General features: G+C 39.7%; 1 protein-coding gene across 1 annotated transcript in view; it reads left to right on the top strand.

Annotated features, from left to right (window-relative positions):
- The window catches only part of LVRN (laeverin), a 78,074-nt gene that overhangs the window by 30,078 nt on the left and 27,715 nt on the right, over positions 1-20,281 (top strand). The window contains exons 5-13 of the mRNA XM_042982616.1: positions 3,891-4,045; positions 5,988-6,101; positions 12,815-12,958; positions 13,724-13,789; positions 13,891-13,956; positions 14,182-14,354; positions 16,457-16,533; positions 16,897-17,036; positions 20,208-20,263. Of these exons, the coding sequence (XP_042838550.1) occupies positions 3,891-4,045; positions 5,988-6,101; positions 12,815-12,958; positions 13,724-13,789; positions 13,891-13,956; positions 14,182-14,354; positions 16,457-16,533; positions 16,897-17,036; positions 20,208-20,263 (991 nt within the window). The remainder of the gene's footprint in view (positions 1-3,890; positions 4,046-5,987; positions 6,102-12,814; positions 12,959-13,723; positions 13,790-13,890; positions 13,957-14,181; positions 14,355-16,456; positions 16,534-16,896; positions 17,037-20,207; positions 20,264-20,281) is intronic.

Consider the following 20,281-nt stretch of genomic DNA (forward strand, 5'->3'; position numbering starts at 1 on the left):
TGAAGGGATATTGAACCTCATTAGTAACTGAGAAACGAATGTCCAAGGCCATGGTGAGGCCCCATTTTATACCTACTCACTTATCAAAAAGGAGGCATGTGACAAACGCCAAATGTTAGAAAATGGAAGGGAGTATCAATTGCTACAACACCTTTGAAACATATTTATCATCTTGCAGTGTTGATCATTAGAATACCTTAAGACCCAGGGGCGCCTGGGTGGCTCAGTCGGTTAAGTGTCCGACTTCAGCTCAGGTGATGATCTTGTGGTTTTTGAGTTCGAGCTCTGCATCAGGCTCTGTGCTGACAGCTCAGTGTCTGGAGCCTGCTTTGGATTCTTTGTCCCCCTCTCTCTGCGCCTCCCCTGCTCACACTCTGTCTTTCTCTCTCTGTCTCAAAAATAAGTAAATGTTAAAAAATATTTTTTAGTTAAAAAAAGAATATCTTAAAACCCAATAATTCCATTTCTAAATAGATCTCCAAGAGGAATTTGATCACTTGTGTACCAGAAGACAAGTGCAAGAATGTTCATAGCTACAGTTCTTATAATAGCCCCAGACTGAAGGCAACCAAAATGGTCATTGACAGGCAAATGGATAGATAAATTACAGTTCATTCACACAATGAAAAACTCTGTAGCATTGAAAGTGAAACACTTTTTCTAAAGTTAAAAAAAAATGAACTTGCTGATAGTAATTTAACTTCTGGAAGAATACACTGAAGGGTGAGTTGAGAGGCAGCACAAAGAAAGATGTAAGTCAGTGGTTCTCAAACTTTAGCATGCATTGGAACCACCTGAAAGCCTTGTTAAAACACAGATTGTTGCTGCTGTCCCAAGAATTTCTGATTCATTAGGTCTGCAGTTGGTCCCAGAATTTCCATTTCTAGTAAGTTCCCAGATGGTGCTGATGATGTTGGTCTGGGGGGAGTGGATCACAGTATGAGTTATTACTAATATTCTCCATTAGGAGTTGGCAAACTATCAAATATGGCCCACTGCCTTTTTCTCTACGGCCCACGAATTAAGAGTGGTCTTTACATTTTTAAATGAGTTTAAAAAATCAAAAGAAGACTATTTTGTTGACACATGACAGTTAAATGAAATTCCAATTCTAAGGTCTGTAAGTAAAGAGCCAAAGTTGGGTGCTTAACCAACTGAACCGCCAAGGTGCCCCTGCTTGTTTATTTTTAATGGAAATGGAACCATAGTTTGAGACTGTTCTTTGACTTTTTTTTTTGGTTTGTTTTAAAAGGTTGTTACTGTATGTAGCAACATGGTCCAGGTAGCTATTCTTTTGTATCGTCATTTTTATTTTATTTTTTGAGAGAGAGAGAGTGTGTGTGTGTGTGTGTGTGTGTGTGCGCGCACATGCACACGAGTAGGGGAGAGGGACCAAGGAAGAGGGAGAGAGAGAATCTTAAGCAGGCTCCGTGCTCAGCACAGAGCCCAAGGTAGGGCTCGGACTGGGGAACTCTGAGATCCTGACCTGAGCCTAGGAGTCAGACACTTAACCTACTGAGCCACCCAGGTGCCCCTCTATTGTCATTTTAAACACAGAGAATGCTTACACATTGATTTGACAAAATAACTTATTTAATCCTCTGTGGTTGAACATTTGGACTAATTCTACACCTCCCCTCCCCCACCCATTTTGGGCCAGTTTAGAAACACTAAAGAGGGGCGCCTGGGTGGCTCAGTCAGTTGAGCATCCGACTTCGGCTCAGGTCATGATCTCACGGTTTGTGAGTTCGAGCCCCGGATGAGAGCCTGGAGCCTGCTTCGGATTCTGTGTCTTCCTCTCTCTCTCTGCCCCTCCCCCACTCATGCTCTGTCTCTGTCTCAGAAATAAATAGACATTAAAAAAAAAAATTAAAAAAAAAAAGAAACACTAAAGAAAACATAAGGAGTGTATACAAATATCCGTGCTGTTTGCCCTAAATTCCAAAAGTTAAATGACTTAGCCAAAGCGTAGGAACATTTTTAAAAATTATAAAGCATTTTGCTGGATTGTCCTGGAAAGATTGTAGCAGTTCACACCCTTATCAACAGGCATTATGTCAGTTCTCCTTTACCTAATTATTAATACTAATACAGTACTAATTATTAATCTTCTCACACCTTTGAAAGATTAAGTTATATCATTGTTTTAATTTTTGTTTCTGATAATTAATGAAGTTGAATGTTTCAGGTAAGATTTTTGACTATTTTAATTGTTTAGTGAACTGTTCACATTTTTTAAAATTTTAATTTGTTAGGTTTTTTTTTTAATATTGAAAAAAAACACTGTCTAGTTGTTTGTGCTATATGCTGCAAATATTTTTCCCAGTTTGTGGCTTGCCTTTCATATTTGTTTATGGTGTCTTTTGGTGAACTAAAATATTTCATTGTAACTAGACTATTTTTTAGAGCAGTTGCAGGTTTATCGGAAAATTACACACAAAGCATAGGGTTTTCTCATTTACCTCCTCTCCTCCCCCCGTCCCCAGTTTATCCTACTGTAAATATCTTCCATTAGAGTGGCACATTTGTTACAATTGATGAACCAATATTGATACGATATCATTAATTAAAGCCCGTAGTTTACATTAGGTTTCACTCTTGGTGCTGGACATTCTATGAGTTTTGACAAATGTATATTGACACGTGTCCAAAATTACAGTATCCTACAGAATAGTTTCACTGTCATAAAAATCCCCTGTGCTCTACATATGCATCCCCCACTTCTGCCCAGAGTCCTGATAACCACACATCTTTTTCCTGTCTCTCTGGTTTTACCTTTTCTGTAAGTAAAACCTTGGATTGCGAGTAACTTGTTCCAGAGTTCCAGAGGATGAGCAAACATTTCTAATAAATTTTAACTTGATCAACGAGCAGTGTTCTGTAATATGAGTAGTACGTGATGCTGAACGTCACATGGTCACTACTGAGCCAATGGTTCCTGAAATTCACTTGGATGCACGAGTGCTTTGGATTACAAATGTGTTTCTGGAATGAATTATGCTCGCAAACCAAGGTTTTGCTGTAGTTGGAATGGTACCATTGTATAGCTTTTCCCAGCTAGCGTCTTTTGCTTAGCAATCTGTGTGTAAATTTCCTCTGTGATCTCTCATAGCTGGATAGCTCATTTCTTTTTACTGATGAATGATGCTCTATGGTATGGATGGATATACTGAAGTTTGTTTATACGTTCGCCTTTTGAAATCCATCTTGGTTGCTTCTGATTTTTCCCAGTTACCAATAAATCTGCTGTAAACATTCATTTGCTATTTTTTTGTGGACTTAAGTCTTCAACTCACGTGGGTGAAGGACTTTGGAGCTCAATTGCTAGACTATATGGTCAGCTTTTATTTAGTTTTATAAGAAACGACCGAACTGTCTTCCAAAGCGTCTATGCCATTTTGCCTTCCCGCCAGCAATGAGGGAGAGTTCTGTTGTTCCGTATCTTCTCCAGCATTTGTTGGTGTGTTTTGGATTTAAACCATCCTAATAGTTGTGTCGTAGTATCCCGTTGTTTTAATTTGTAATTTTCTGATGACCTATGATGTTGGGCATCTTTTAATATGCCTATTTCCTTTTTGCCTATCTTATGTCATAAAGTGTCTCTTCAGATGGGTTGTTTCCCAAGTTTGAAAAGTTTATTTTTTATAGTTATGTTTTGAGAGTTCTCTGTGCAGATTCCTTATCAAAAGTATGTGATTTTCAGATAATCAAAGCAATTTGTTTTCTGGATTCTGTCTTTGGTATTAGTCTTCTCTCCCCTCAGATGAAAAATACTCACTTGCATTTTCTTTCAGTAATTTTATGATTTCATTTTGACATACTTATATCTGGAAATCTCAGACTTTTTGGAAGAGATGATTTCATTTTTCCCTCCATTTAAATCCACTTAGATATAATTGCCTTGCCTACTTTTGACAACAGTGCAATGGAAAACTGGGGACTATTGATATTCGATGAGTCATTATTGTTGATGCAACCAAATGATCAAGTAACAGACAAAAAGGCTGTGATCTCCTTCATTCTCTCCCACGAGATTGGACATCAGGCATGTGGTAAAATGTTCTTTCTTATTTCACATGAAGATATTCTCCAGCTGCTCTACCAAGGATAGCAAAAACCAAACCAAAACAAAACAAAAAACTGTATGGTACACCAGATTACTTTAATTCATTCATTCATTCATTTAATGTTTATTTATTTTGAGAGGGAGGGAGAGAGAGAAAGCAGGGGAGGGGCAGAGAGAGAGAGAGAGAGAGAGAGAGAGAGAGAGAATCCCAAGCAGGCTCCATGCTGTCAGCTCAGAGCCAGATGCAGGGCTGGAACCAACAAACCCTGAGATCATGACCTGAGCTGAAATCAACAGTTGGATGCTCAACGTACTGAGCCACCCAGGTGCCCCTATGGTACACCAGATTTTAAAAAATCATTCAAAAAGTGGGACAGTGAAGGAAGGATCTGTGTAATCAGATCTTGTGTGGATTTGAACTATTGGTGATGGATCATAGAGATGAGACCTTACAGGCCATTCAGAGGTCAACTATTCATATCCAAAGGTAGACTTTGCTCCACAGAGCCCTGTTCAAGGGAAGTAAGTCAACCAGAGGGATGATAATTTGTTTTCATTCCATCTTAAAATAAGGGATATTCAAAAAGGTCACTGAAAGATATCCACATTTCTTTCATCAGTACATCATTATAGACTTTGTTTTGTTTTGTTTTTTGAAGAGAGGTTCAAGGGGTGTCAGCAATGTTAATGTCAGTGGGATGAGTAGTTATCAATCCTCAAGCTGCATACCCAAAATCAGTGTAAACAAGGAGTTAGTTCTTTAGATCTGTGCCTTCACGCCGTGATTTTAGAAGCTTTGCTGTGTGTTTAATGGAGGTTCTCACACCTGCTTTTTGACCTCCACTCCATTCATACCAGTTTGTCAAGAAAGAAATGATCTAAGCTATGAAATTGTTATCTTCTTGCTATGTGGATCTATAAGAAGTTTTGGGAAAGAGTGATTTACTAGGATAGAATAACCCCTTGTTGAGTAGTCAAAACAAACCTTGACAAGTTTTGATCAGTCCCCCCCAAAATGACATTTTTTTATGATTGCTCAAGCGACACATTGTTTTGGAAGACAGGCTGATGACTATTAGTATAACACAGCTGTTATAAGAACTTGACTAAATACTAGGGTATGGATTAGTTGGTTTTAGAAATTATTCTGTTCTTCTTTCCTGATTCTATGCATTGTCCATTTGGCACTTTCTTTCTGTTAAGGTCAAATAGACAATAATTACAGCTGGACCACTTTGTAGAACATATGAGCGATTTGTCTATGGCACAGCTCAAAACATGTTCTTGAAACATAATTGCTTCCAGAAAAATCCTGATGTAGTCTATTTGTAGGATGCTATAATTAGTAGGTGTTAAGTGAACATTCCAAACTTCTGCTTTATTTAACTTAATGTAACTTTTGGGGAAGTGGACAGTTTAGGAAATGATACTCTAGCTTACCTCATCTTTGAACATGACAGTTTTTTTTTTTAATGTTTATTTACTTTTGAGAGAGAGCGAGCGTGAACGAGGGAGGGGCTGAGAGAGAGGGAGACACAGAATCTGAGGCAGGTTCCAGGCTCTGAGCTGTCAGCACAGAGCCTGACATGGGGCTCGAACTTGGGAACCATGAGATCACGACCTGAGCCGCAGTCGAACACTTAACCGACTGAGCATCTAGGTGCCCCTGAACTTGACAGTTTTAAAACAAATTGCTTTCAGTCATTTGGATGTGAAGTAATTATTTCAGAGAAATGCACGACTGCCATCTCTTCATGTTAAAGAAACAACCTGCTTTTTGGAGTCCTATTTTCAAGTTTGATTATTGAAGGCAAATAAAGTTTAATTGTGTCTTTGACCTTACATTTATTTAACATGCAATTACAGTAAATATTACTTAAGTCAAATTTAAGAAAGCTCTTTTTTCTCCCATCTCCAAAAGTGGTTTGGAAATCTGGTTACCATGAATTGGTGGAATGATATCTGGCTCAAAGAAGGTTTTGCATCTTATTTTGAATTTGGAGTCATTAACTACTTCAATCCTAAATTCCGAAGAGTAAGTGTGTCTGTTAAATTTACTTATATTTTTTCCTCCTAATTATAAAAGTAATGCATTTCATTGTTTCGAGTGTGTGAAATACAGAAAAGTATAGGGAATGTTAAATTATCTGTAATACCAGAGGTGATCAGTGTTCTCTTTTTTGTGATTTCTTTTTCCAGGATTTTACTCATTATAAATATTCGTAAAAGTGGGAATTACTTTTTTTACACAGAAACATGTAATGCCTTCTGTACTACCTATTGTATCAAGAGAGTTTCCACAAATCATTATATCATTTTTGAAAACAGGAATTTTTTAAATATGGAATTTATTGTCAAATTGGTTTCCATACAGCACCCAGTGCTCATCCCAACAGGTGCCCTCCTCAATGCCCATCACCCACTTTCCCCTCCCTCCCACCCCCCATCAACCCTCCGTGAAAACAGGATTTTTAAGGGTTGCCTAATATTTTATTATGTCACCTTATGAGATATATACATATTTTATTCCCCTACTCTCAGATTTTAGGTCATTTTCACTTATTCCTACCTAGACTAAATTCTAAAGCCGCTGTAATTAGTAGTCTCTGACTTTAATGGTAAGTAATATCATTAAATAAAATAGAATAATATGGATAATATAATATTTTATAGTATTTATAAAATATATATGTAATATATAATATGTAATGTTACAATATTTATAATATTATATTATTGTGAAATTATATATCAGCTATGTTGCTGATAGCATATGGAATAGTATGGATAATATAATATTTTATGGTATTTATAAAATATATATAATATATAATATGTAATGTTATATTTATAATATGTTATTATATTATTAAATTATATATCAGCTGTGTTGCTGATAGCATATATGTTATAGTTGATAGTATTTTGACATTTTCAATGAATAGTAGTATGAAAATATAACTTCATGAATATGCAAATCTGGTGATTTCAACTATAAGTTGTACTTCTGGTCGTTTAAGTAGATTAATTAGGTACTGCTTTTAGAATGTCATGATAAAGCCGAATTGATTTTACTTGACTTTGATCTTTAAATGTTTAGATGTAATATCATCCTTTGCCATGTCCCTCATTTTTTTATAGCAGCCTGGGGTCCTTGCTTCCCCTCTATCCCTGCCTCCCTTTATCTTTGTTTCTTTCTTTTCATTTTTTAAAATGTTTATTTACTTTTGAGAGAGAGTGCGTGAGTGGGGGGGGGAGGGGAGGAGCAAAGAGAGAGGGGGACAGAGGATCCCAACGGGGCTCTATGGGGACAGCAGCAAACCTGACGTGGGGCTCAAACTCACGAACCCATAAGATCATGACCTGAGCCAAAGTCTGCTGCTCAACCAACCGAGCCACCCAGGCACCCCTGCCTTTACCTTTCAGATGCTCAGGGTTGCTTATCCCGCTGCTCTTTGCTGTCCTGTCCCTCATCCCTTCCCCCCAGTGTTTCCAAGCTTGGTTTTTGGCCTCTTTTCTTCTTTCCCCATCCTCACTCAGTATACTGATATTTGAAAGGCTGATTAATCTCCACTGGCCAGGTCATTATTACAGGCTAAATGTACTCACTTTGAAGGAGATTCTAAGCTTATGTTTTTCCTATTACATTGGCAATAAAATTTCTCTTTTTTTAATGAGAGGATGGAGACGGTAGGTAGATGATATTCTGGTTTTTTTTGCTGATAATTTGGCAGAATAAAACATTGGAAAACCTAACTTGGCCCCATGGAAACTTTATTTAACCCCCCCCCCTTTTTTTTAACCTATTCATGAATTCAGTTTGTGGGAAGCACTGATGTAGCAGCCTCTTTTTTTTTTAAAGTTTATTTATTTATTTTGAGAGGGAGAGAGTGAGCATGGGGGAGGGGCAGGCGGAGATGGAGAGAGAGAATCCCAAGCAGGCTCCACGCCATCAGCACAGAGCCCAACGCGGGGTTCCATCCCACAAACCGTGAGACAATGACCCAAGACGAAATTAAGAGTCGGATGCCCAACTGACTGAGCCACCCAGGCACCCCGCAATACCCTGGTTCCATGCAACCCACCGTATGCTTTGTGGACTTCCTATAAATCGCCCACCACCCCGCAGTCCAGCTGCCCTGAGGTGCCCCTGCCCCCCTTCCCCTGGGTTGGACATCATTATGTAGATAAGGAAACTAAAATACTGGATGGTCAAGTGACTTGCCCAAGTCATTTGCATGATTGAGACAGAAGTGTGATTATAACCCAGTTGTCTGGGCCCAGTCTGATGACGAAGGTGATGACAATAATAATGGCAATAATACTGCGTTTCCTATACACCAAGCGCTTAGGACTTATGTCCCAGGTAGTGTGAGTTTCGTACGTGCCTCATCTTACTCAGTTCTCAAAACGATCATAGGAGTCTAGTTGTCATTTTGTCCATTTTCCAGTAGAGGGAAGTGGCTTGGGAGCATTAAGTAAGTTGTTCAAGGTCTCATGGCTACTAGATGTCAGAGATGAGGTTCAGTCCCAGGTTTCTCTGACTCCGAGCCCATGCCTTCACCCCACTGTGCTCTGCAGAGAAAATTCAGAGTGTTCTTGTCCTCTAAGAGCTAATGGGATGTGTGTGTGTGAGAGAGTTCATTATATGACTCTTTCCATTTAGATAAACTTTATATATGTAAACATCAGTTGTCTTCAAAAGTCCTTTCAATATACTCTATACCTACAAAATTGTTTATATCTCTCTTTGAGAAGCTAGAATCTATGCATGGTTTATGTCATCCATAAACGTTTATGAAAGCATTTGGTTGTATCCCAAATTAACCCTGCTTGGATTCAATAAGAAAAGAAGTTCCATTCCTGCGAAACAATTAGATTCATCCTTTATTTTCTTAGCTGAATGGAATATATCATTGCCATCAATCAATTACCCCTTAATGCAATTGAAATGGCTAAGGTATTATCATATCTGGGAAAATTTGATGAAAATATATTACTGGTGTTTTTGAAGCAAATATGATAAGATTAGCTTCTTTTTGTAGCATTTAGTTACTTGTTTTAATCGTTGCTTTAAAATTTTTTTTTAATGTTTATTTATTTTTGAGAGAGACAGAGTGTGAGTGGGGGAGGGACAGAGAGAAAGGAAGACAGAATCTGGAGCAGGCTTCAGGCTCTGAGCAAGCTGTCAGCACAGAGCCTGACACAGGGCCTGAACCAACAAACTGCGAGATCATGACCTGAGCCAAAGTCAGGCACTAAACCAACTGAGCCACCCAGGTGCCTCAGAAAAATTTTTAAATGTTTACTTATTTTTGAAGGAGAGAGTGAGCATGAGTGGGGGAGGGACAGAGAGAGAGGGAGACATAGACTCTGAAACAGGCTCTAGGCTCCGAGCTGTCAGCACAGAGCCTGATCGCAGGGCTCGAACTCAAGAGCTGTGAGACCATGACCTGAGCTGAAGTCAGACACTCAACCAACTGAGCCACCCAGGCGCCCCATAAGCCTTGCTTTCTTAATACCTCTTTTCTGAATCTACATTTCTCAGTGTTTGTGAAGCTGACTGAATATAACTCTGGGCAAAAGAGCGTGAGATCCTGGCGCTTGAGGAATCTCCCGTGAGCTTTGCGTTTTAAAAGCTTAAAGCCTTATTTCAATGATCTTTGAGAGATCAAGAACTTTGGCCTCCTTTTAATCTGGTCATTAAATTGACATTGGGGAAGAGAATCACAGAACCATATGCCGAATCAGATTCCCGTTTTTTTCTTTCTTGGTCTCATTTCAGCTGAAAGCCATTAAAACATGTTATGAATGGGTCATGGTCCCAGATTCAGAAAACATCAGGCACCGGTTGGTTTCTTGGTCCCTGAAGCCCCAGCTCTGATGCTGCCACCCACTGACTTTTCTGTCTCTCTTTCTCTGGCTTAAGGAAGCAACAGACTTGGCGGAGGGAAAGGAACATAGGAGCCTTGCAGACAGTCACGTCTTAACTCTGTTTTTACAATCATTGTAAGCTGCCCACCTCTAAGCTTTAGTTCCTCATTGGTAAAGTAAGTTTCATGCAGTCACACAACAAATTATTGAGGATCTACGAGGCAGCATCGTGACAACTACCGTTTATGGAGTGTCGTATCCATTATCTGACTCAGTCCTCAGCGAACTCTACAGAAATCATAATAGTGACAATTTTGATAAGTAATTGTGAGTGAGTAACCCTCACTGAGCATGTTCTGTTTGCCAGGCACTGTGCTACGAACTTTATGTAAATTGATTTAGTCCTGATAATAATCCCATGAGGACAGTTTTCTTCCCTCCATTTCTAGATGGAGAAACCAGAGTTTCAGAGAGATAAAGTTGGTTGCCTTTTATGAGTAACACAGTTCCAAAGAGGGTAAGGTAGGATTCACACCCAGGCAGCTCAATTCCAAATCCTGTTTTTCTTTTTTTCTTTTTTTCTTTTTTTCAGTTTATTTTTGTATTTTGAGAGACAGAGAGAATGAATGGGATGGGGCAAAGAGAGAGGGGGGAGAGAGAGAATCCCAAGAAACTCTGTGCTGCCAGCACAGAGCCCGACTCAAGGCTCGAACCCACCAACCATGAGATCATGACCTGAGCTGAAATCAAGAGTTGGATGCTTAACCGACTGAGCTATCCAGGTGCCCCCAAAGCCTGTGCTTTTAACCACAGTGATAGTCCATGCAAATTGATTATAATAAATACTGTTGTGTTTCTTAGGATAAAAATAGATTTAATAGTAGTAGATCTTTTTCTCTATAATCTCACAGCTACCAGAAGAAAGTAATGGTGAGTATACACACTCCCTGTCTCCAGTCACTGTATGTAGTGGCTAGATATGAATTTCTAAAAGTCTAACATTTTTGTCAAGTGTTTTCCTCCAGCAGACTGGAACAGGCTGGAACAAGCATTAATTTGTGGGAGGCCCAGAGGAGAATCGACCTCAAGGATATTGAGGAAGAGGTGTTTGCCCCATTCATCACAGTTAACTTGTATGATTATAATGACACCTAGAAGATGATATAAGATCTTACACCAGGCAGGCAGAAGAGACAATCCATTCGGGGGTCAAGGGTGGGGTTCACAAAATCTGGAAAAGTCTATGTATAAAGGTGTTGTTAAAACATTGTTCATAACAACAGAAAGCTGGAAGCAACTTCGATGCCTAATAGGAAAACGATGAAGTCAGTTATGGTTCATTCATCGACTCAACAATGGGCCATTCTGCAACTCTGCATTTATTTATTTATTTTTATTATTATTTTTTTAATGTTTAGTTTTGAGAGAGAGAGAGAGACACAGAGCATGAGCACGGGAGGGGCAGAGAGAAAGGGAGACACAGAATCCGAAGCAGGCTCCAGGCTCCGAGCTGTCAGCACAGAGCTCGATGTGGGGCTGAAACCCACAAACCCCGAAATCATGACCTGAGCAAAAGTTGGACGCTTAACCGACTGAGCCACCCAGGTGCCCCTGAATTCACACATGTTTGATTGTGATCAGATCCACAAGGCATCCTTATTCACATTAAAGTTTGAGATGCACTGGTCTAAATGACAGGCTTTCTCATTTCTAGCAGAGCAGAATTTGATAATCACAGAATCAGTGGTGTTAGTAAATGAAAAAGGAGAGAGTTGGTTAGAACATTGGCTAATGGAAGCAGGCAGAAATTGAAGGAGTCAGCTTGGGGACCCCAGAGATAGCCGTTGGGGAGTTGAGGCTTCTTGTGGATTACTAGGGGGCTCGCCCAGCTCTGTGGGGTCTGAGCCAGCTGTCTCTGTCTCTTCTTAACCACTATCCTTTCTTCAGCTTTGCTGTCCCACGCACCTTTCTGGCTGTACCTTGGTTTTCCTTTTATTTTTCCTTCCAAAAAGAAATGCCCTTTGTCATGTGTCTGAGAGAAGTCTATTTGTTTTTAATAAAATTATTTAAGTTTATTTATTTTAAGAGAAAGAGAGTGTGGAGGAAGGGCAGAGAGAGAGGCAGAGAGAGAGTCCCAGGCAGGCTCCATGTTATTAGCATGGAGCGTGATGCGGGGCTCAAACAAACGAACTGCGAGATCATGACCTGAGCTGAAACCAAGAGTCGGATGCTTAACTGACTGAACCACTCAGGCGCCCCTATTTTTTTTTTTTTTTTTTGCAGAGTTCTGTACTTCTCATTAAAATATAATAAGTTGTCGTCTCATAATGCATGATCTGTAAGCCGTACTCTCCAGTCTGTGGATTTATTTCCAATTACAAATTCTGACATCATCGTTGGATTTGTAAATCTGGCCTGGTTTTGGTTTGCAAATGTTCATATAAGAGAGGTTGATCCATTTTAAGGGGTTACTAATAAAATAACCAATAAAATTCTAGAGAATTAAAACCACCTAAAGATGCTATTCTCTGGTAGGTCCTGTCTGTATGGCCAGGGATCTGCTTTGGGGGAATGTAGATAAGCTCTCTTGGAAAACACATCAACTTTGTAATGGGTTTGGTGTTTGTTTGTTTGTTTGTTTTCATTGAAATAAAAAGGGCTATTCAAGGGGAAGGAAAGTAGCTTAGAATTTTGTTATTCAAGGATTCCTAACTTATTTGGCATACGACAGCTCATAGAGCACATCGGAATGATTTTTGTCCCCTCTTCTGTGTCAGTTTTTGAAAGTATTTTTTGTAAGTATTTTGAAAGCATTTGGATTTTGTGTTTCTGTGAAACCTGAGAAGTTAATGCTGCTCACTCTTTTCCTTTTAGAATGAAGTCTTTTTTTCTAACATTTTACATCATGTCCTCAGTGAAGATCACGCCCTGGTGTCTAGAGCTGTGTCCTTGAAGGTGGAAAATTTCACAGAAACCAGTGAAATAAATGAACTCTTTGACTTATTTACTTACAACAAGGTAAAATTAGTTACATATTTTCTTTTGTTTTGCACTCTCGCATGAAGGTGCATAAAGTGGATTCTAAGAATAATAGATTAATAGGATACTAGAAAACTTTTGATACAAATAACTGTGATTTTATTCAGTGGGTGCATTTCAGAAGAGGTGGATAAATCAATTCTCATCTAGCAAACATTAATCAAGCCCATTTTAGGTGCTCAGTACCATCCATCATTATAAAAACACTGAGACAACTTGCTGCTTTTAAGGAGAACCCTTCTGTTTGGTGGAAATTTATTCTTACCATGTAAATATCTCAGCTTAAAACATGTTGTGTATCCTGAATTCTTTTTTTAAAATTTTTTTAATCTTTATGTATTTTTGAGAGAGAGAGAGAAAGAGGGAATGAGCAGGGGAGGGGCAGAGAGGGAGGGAGACACAGGATCCAAAGCAGGCTCCAGGCTCCAAGCTGTCAGCACAGAGCCCGCCATGGGGCTCGAACTCACAAACCGTAGATCATAACCTGAACCGACGTCGGGTGCTTAGCCAACTGAGCCACCCAGATGCCCCCTGAATTCCTTATATGTAGGACATTTGTTCACTTTTTACCTAGTAATTAATGACAGTCTACTATTTTATCAGCAATTTGGGCATAACCCAAACATTCAACTCAAGTCCACAAAGCAATGAGGAGAAAAGCCCAGAATATTGCTCATCAGAATGGCATGTGTTGGCTTTATATATTGAATTTGTTCAAATGATGGACTGTTTCTTATGTCTTAGGGAGCATCTTTGGCCCGAATGCTTTCTAGCTTTCTGAATGAGAATGTATTTATCAGTGCACTCAAGGTGAGTTTGCAAAATTGTTGTTACTTGGCAGGAAGTAGACTTACATGGTTTAGGCATGTTATTTATTTTAACCTTCGCTTTTCCATTCTTCTATTTTTTAGTCATATTTGAAGACATTTTCTTACTCAAATGCTGAGCAAGATGATTTATGGAGGCATTTTCAAATGGTAATTGTCCTACTTCCTGACTCATGTTGAATGAATGAATGAATGAATGAATGAATACACTAAGGATTCATTCACATATAGAGTTCAATAGGGTTCTGAATTTGGCCCCGAAGATCACCCACTGGGAATCACTGCATAGATGAGGAACAGAATAGCCAGGTAGTTTCTTTTAGGCAGAAGATTTTGATGGTAAATATCTGCTCTTGTGATGATTTTCTAAAACAGGTCGTAGACGACCAGAGTAAAATTCTTTTGCCAGCACCAGTAAAAAGCATAATGGACCGTTGGACACACCAGAGTGGTTTTCCAGTCATCACCTTAAATGTATCTACTGGTGCCATGAAACAGGAACCATTTTATCTTGGAAAGGTTAAAAATCAGACTCTCCTAACCCACAAGTAGGTACATTTGCTTCTCTGTACTCACCTTCCTTGGGGGTAGAGCTCTCTGATCAAATGGAAAGCAGCCTGTGGGTGAGGAAGCATATAATTCCAGCTGGGTACACACTCTTCTGCAGAGAGGCTCTGGGATGGCAACTTCATGGTCCATGCAGGGTGTTGTTCCTGGGGTGCTGGGATGAGGCAGAGCCCCTGATGTCCTAAGCAAGGCCAGAGACCTGCACTGAAGGGTTCAAGGCAGTGCCCCTCCCCTGGCATTTAGGATGACACCAGCAGCCAGTGCTTTGGGGGTTATGCATTTTATTCGTCCTTCAGACAGAAGGAATGCATTTACTCAGGATTCTGGGTGAGAGACAAGAAAGTAGAACCATGCATGGCCTCATGTTAGTTGAGAGAAAAGAGGATCCTGCAGCACAGCTGTCTTCTTTTCCCTAGAAACAGAATCGAACGGTCACTGTATCCTTGAGAAATCATTCTGTGCATGTCCGCACGTACACGTACGTGTGTATTTATCGCCATGCCTATAATATTAGAATGAGGGCCTTTAGATTCCCTGACACCTGGGTTTATATATCAACTTCCCCGAAATTCAAACCTTAGGTAAGTCTAATTTTAAAAATCTCTTGAGTTGCGGTTGCCTTAGCTATAAAGTAAATGTGACAGCGTATATCCCAGGGGACTGTTGTTAAAATGAAATGAAAAAATGAGTATAAGGCAGCCTAGCGCCCATCTCTTCCCCTATTTCCCTTCCCTTCCCTCTCTTAACTTGTTAGAGAATGTTCCAGGGTGTTTGATAAAGTTCTGATATTCACTTCTCACTGTGGTGAGTTAGGGGTACACACGAGGGAGTAATTTTCAAACAGCATCACTGTGGTATGCAGGCCATCGTCTTCTTCCTCTAAAACCCCAGGAGAAAGAAAGAGGAGAACTGAAGTTCCCTCACCATGCTGCTATTCTGTGACTTGCTTTTTTTTTTTTAAGCTTTTATTTTAATTCCACTTTGTTAACGTCCCGTGTTGTATTAGTTGTGAACCTACAATACAGTGATTTCAACACTCCCATCCATCACCCTGTGCTCATCAAGGCTCCGTGACTTTTGAGAAGATGTGTGCCTTAGCAATTAGATCAACAACACACCCTCGTTCGAAGTCTTTTGAGAAACCAGGCTTGTGAGCGTTTGAGCCAGATGGCAAGTCTTGCCCAAACTCCGAGGAGTGTGACTCTTCAAATGACTAATGTCCTCCTCGTGGTCATCAGCTTCCTCCAGGTCACGTCTACCAATGTGGGAAGAATGTCGGCATTCAGTAAATATGAATAATCTGGCTGATCCGTGCTGAACACTTTTCAGATGGGGAGAAAGCTTGAGGCAGAAAAGCATTTTGAAATGTTTGTCAAGCTTTTTCTTCTTAAATTACTCTTGGCCTCTCTTGGCACGGATGAATTTGGGTCTGTCTACAGCATTTGGACAACCCCCCCAGTGAGGCCAAGTAGCTGTAATTTAATATAAACAGGCCTTGAGAGTTTCAGATACAAAAAAAAAAAGAAAGTTTCAGATACAAGATAGTCTTAGTAGCTACTTTAAGTTGTAAGAAAAAGTAAAGAAGAAATAAAAGAGTAAACAGATGGTCAAAGCAAAACTGGCTTATAAAAACAACATTGAATGGGGTCGCCTGGGTAGCCTAGTCGTTTAAGCGTCCAGCTTCGGCTCAGGTCATGATCTCACAGTTCAGGGGTTCCAACCCCGAGTCGGGCTCTGTGCTGACAGCTGGGAGCCTGGAGCCTGCTTGGGATTCTATGTCTCCTCTCTCTGCCCCTCCCCTGCTCGTGTGCTCACGCTGTCTGTCTGTCTCTCTCTCTCTCTCTCTCTCTCTCTCTCTCTCTCTCTCAGAAATAAATGAGCATTGAAACAAAAATTAAATAAATAATTAAATTAAATAAAAACCACATTGAATAATCCTAAGAGCAAACCCTTGCAGATCCAGAGAAAATGACCAAAGAATTCGGGTTCTGTCTGTTATTTTATGATCTCATTTAATATTGGCTCAGAGTTTATATCTTATCTGTGAGAATAAACTGAAATTTTTTTTCTTTTTCCAAATAAGCGACACATGGATTGTACCTATTCTCTGGATAAAAAATGGAATCACACAGTCTCTAGTTTGGCTAGATAAAAGCAGCAGTAAGTAACACATTTTTAAAATATTTTCACATACATGCATGAATATATATCACCCACACACACATATATCAAGGAAGGGAATAAAATGTTGAAGCATATAGCTTTTGAAAAGCTGTCTTGCTTTAAAGTAAAATGTTATATCATTCTGGTTGAACACAGAGCCATAAAGAAAAGTTTTAAATCAAAGCCATTACTTGTGAAAAAATACATATGGTAAGATCAGTATATGTTTTAGAATTCCTTTCTCTTTTTTTTGTTGGATTTACTGGGTTTACTATTTAGGATTAAGAGGATATAGTATAAACAATTACGGGAATATTTTTTAGATGGACCATTTCATACTTTTCCCATATTCCTTTGTAGAAATATTCCCTGAAATGCAAGTTTCAGATTCTGATCACGACTGGGTGATTCTAAATTTGAATATGACTGGATATTACAGAGTTAACTATGATAACGTAGGTTGGAAAAAGCTAAAACAACAGCTTGAAAAAGATCCTAAGGTAAGATTATTTTATGCCTGTTATTAAATAACATTAATATTGCACTCTGGAGTCTTCTTTTTTTTTTTTTTTCTTTAAAGTTATCTATTTTGAGAGACAGAGAGAAAGCATGGGAAGGGCAGAGAGACAGGGAGAGAGAGAGAATCTCTCTGCAGTGACAGTACAGAGCCTGACCTGGGGCTCAAACTCACAAACCATGAGATCGTGACCTGAGCTGAAATCAAGAGTCAGAGGCTTAACCGACTGAGCCCCTCGGACGCCCCTAGAGTTAAGCGTTCATAAACCTGTCTGGTGGGAGGAACTCTACCCTCGCTGCCACCTCTCACACCATGCCATACAGGACTTTTTCTCCCTCATTCTTAGAAAGGGGAGGTTTGGGTTGAACGTATTATTTTTGAACATTAATATCATTTTTCTACAACAATTTTACGTTTCTAGGTGAAAATCAGAATACATTTTCCTATTAACTATTAGTTTTGTGATCTTAGACAAGTTACTTAAATGCTCCGTTTCCATATCTTCACTTTAAAATAGGAATAACAGGGGCACCTGGCTGGCTCCATCGGGAGAGCATGTAACTCTTGATCTCAGGGTTGTGAGTTCAAGACATACATTGGGTGTAGAGACTCCTTAAAAAAAAAATTGAAAAAAATAAAATGGGAACAATATATTTCTGTTATTTATCACAAGGATTAGAGACAACGTAGGTAAACATATGTTTAAAAATTTTAAGCCCTTAATGGGTACTCAGTATATGCTAGAAAGTGTTAATTCTTAAAAAATTATATTCCTGGGGTGCCTGGATGGCCCAGCTGGTTAAGCATCTGACTCTTGGTTTCAACTCAGGTCATGATCTCATGGTTCGTGAGATCCATGGGCTCTGCGCTGACAGCACGGAGCCTGCTTGGGATTCTCTCTCTCTTTCTCTCTCTCTCTCTGCCCCTCCCCTGCTTGCTCGCTCTCTCTCTCTCTCAAAATAAATAAACTTAAAAAAATGTGTGTGTGTGTGTATGTATATGTATGTGTGTGTATGTATATGTGTGTGTGTGTGTGTGTGTGTGTATATATATATATATATATATATATATATATATATATATATTCCTACTCTCCCTCAGGGAAGTTAATTCACAAAATATCAATAGAATCTAACACCACTTTATCACAAAATAGAAGTCATTATGGAATATATAAATATTAAAACGTTGGCTAGGTCTAATCAGTCAGATTTTAATTGGTTCCATGAAACCAAATCTCCATTGGTGCAGATGGATGCCGCCGTAGGGGTCTGCGGAGTTGGCTCTGCTGTGAAACCGTGGGCGGTTCGTTGAGATGGCCTTGTTCAAGCTAGAGTGTTGACTGGAAGATATCTTTGGTGTCTCTGTCTTCGAAAGCTCTCTGAGACACAGAGCAGAAGACAAAGTACAGTATATTGGTGGGGGTTCTGCATCAGGTAGACTGTGTTCATCGATCACCAGATGTGCAACCTTGGGCTTTCTTATCTGGCGAGTCATGCCTCAGTTTTCCCATCTGTATTATGACGTTTGAATAGACCAACCTTAAAGGGTTGGGAAGATCAGATAAGGTGATATATGCATTATGTTTAACAGAGGCCAGACACAAGCCAGGCCTTCAGAACATAGTAAGTTTTAAAAATTATTATAGGGCTTTTGAATAAGACCACACAATCCACTCATAAGAAAATTTTACTTTTTTAAAATTTGTTTTAACATTTATTTATTTTTGAGAGAGAGAAAGAATGATTGCGAGCAGGGTGGACGAGCAGAGAGAGAGGGAGACACAGAATCTGAAGCAGGCTCCAGGCTCCGAGCTGTCAGCACAGAGCTGGATGTTGGGCTCGAACTCACAACCACGAGATCATGACCTGAGCCGAAGTTGGAGGCTTAACCGACTGAGCCACCCAGGCGCCCCATAAAATTTTATTTTTAAATCGTTTTCAAGGGTGCCTAGTTAGCTCCATGGTCTATGTGTTTGACTCTTGATTTCAGCTCAGGTCATGATCTCTCAGGCGTGGGATCGAGCCCCATGTCGGATTCCACGATGGGTGTGGAACCTGCTTAAGATTCTCATTCTCTCTCCCTCTCTCTCTCTCCCTCCCTCCGCCCCTCCCCCGCTAATTCTCTCTTCCCACCCCACTCCTCCTCCACTCATTCCCCCCCCTCAAAAAAAATCTTCCAGAGTAGCTACATCCTTATTGATTTCTAAGGGCACTTTAAGCTACGGAGACAAGGTCATCCCAGTCTAGCAATGATTTCTTGAAACCATTGTAGGCTTACTTTTTGAAAAACTGAGGTCAGTTATTTCTACTCTGTAATTGGGGACCAAATGAAACAGCATGTCTGCCATTAATATTAATTTAGAAAACTGAAGTGTTGTTACTGCCAGAAAAGAAATGAGAGTGCTACCAGGGAAAGATTGAAGTCTGGCTTGCTAAGAAGTTCAAAGATATGTTGTAAAGATTGATTTTTCTGGGACCAAACTTGTGAAAATGTGCGAGGTGTGGAAGGAATTCTATAGGAGGCTTTGGGCCCCCTCAGGCCACTCAAGCTGTGACAGAGTCCTGTGGCCGGGCAATGCCACGGAGCTCAAACAGAAGCCTAAGCAGTTAGATTGGCAGTCGACCCTGCCTTTTCTGATTCAAAGGGCTCTGTTGGTGGATTGGGTCAAATTAGGAAAATCTTGAGAAGACAGGATCTTGCTTACCAGATACTGTATTCGATACTGTATTATCAACATGATGCTAAATAATATTTGCGTAAGGCTTCCTGTGCCTAAAAGCTTCCTGGCAACAACTTGGACATTATAATACAATTTAATGTACACTTTCTGTTTTGGAGAGCCTTTTAAACATGGCCTCCTGTTTAATTTTCTAACATGCCGTTTTTCGGGGAGTATTTTGGCAAAACGCTCGACCAGCTGAAAGCCTGATGATTGATGTCCAGAGGGATCATTTAGCAAAACCAGATGCATAATAAATAAATCATGGGGACTATCCTTAGTAATTAGCATTTCTCGGCACACGAGCCAATTCACGTGAAAGTGCTTTGTAAGCAACGCTGATTCTGAAATGCTGTTACTATTTTGGAAATTATTTTGGTACTAAAAACATGTTCTCATCTCTTTCTGCACATATTTGGGTCTCATTTGCAGGCCATCCCTGTTATTCACAGACTGCAGATGATCGATGATGCCTTTTCCTTGTCAAAGTGAGTATATTCTCTTCA

This window comes from Panthera tigris, chromosome A1 (assembly GCF_018350195.1).
Source record: "Panthera tigris isolate Pti1 chromosome A1, P.tigris_Pti1_mat1.1, whole genome shotgun sequence".
NCBI lineage: Eukaryota > Metazoa > Chordata > Mammalia > Carnivora > Felidae > Panthera > Panthera tigris.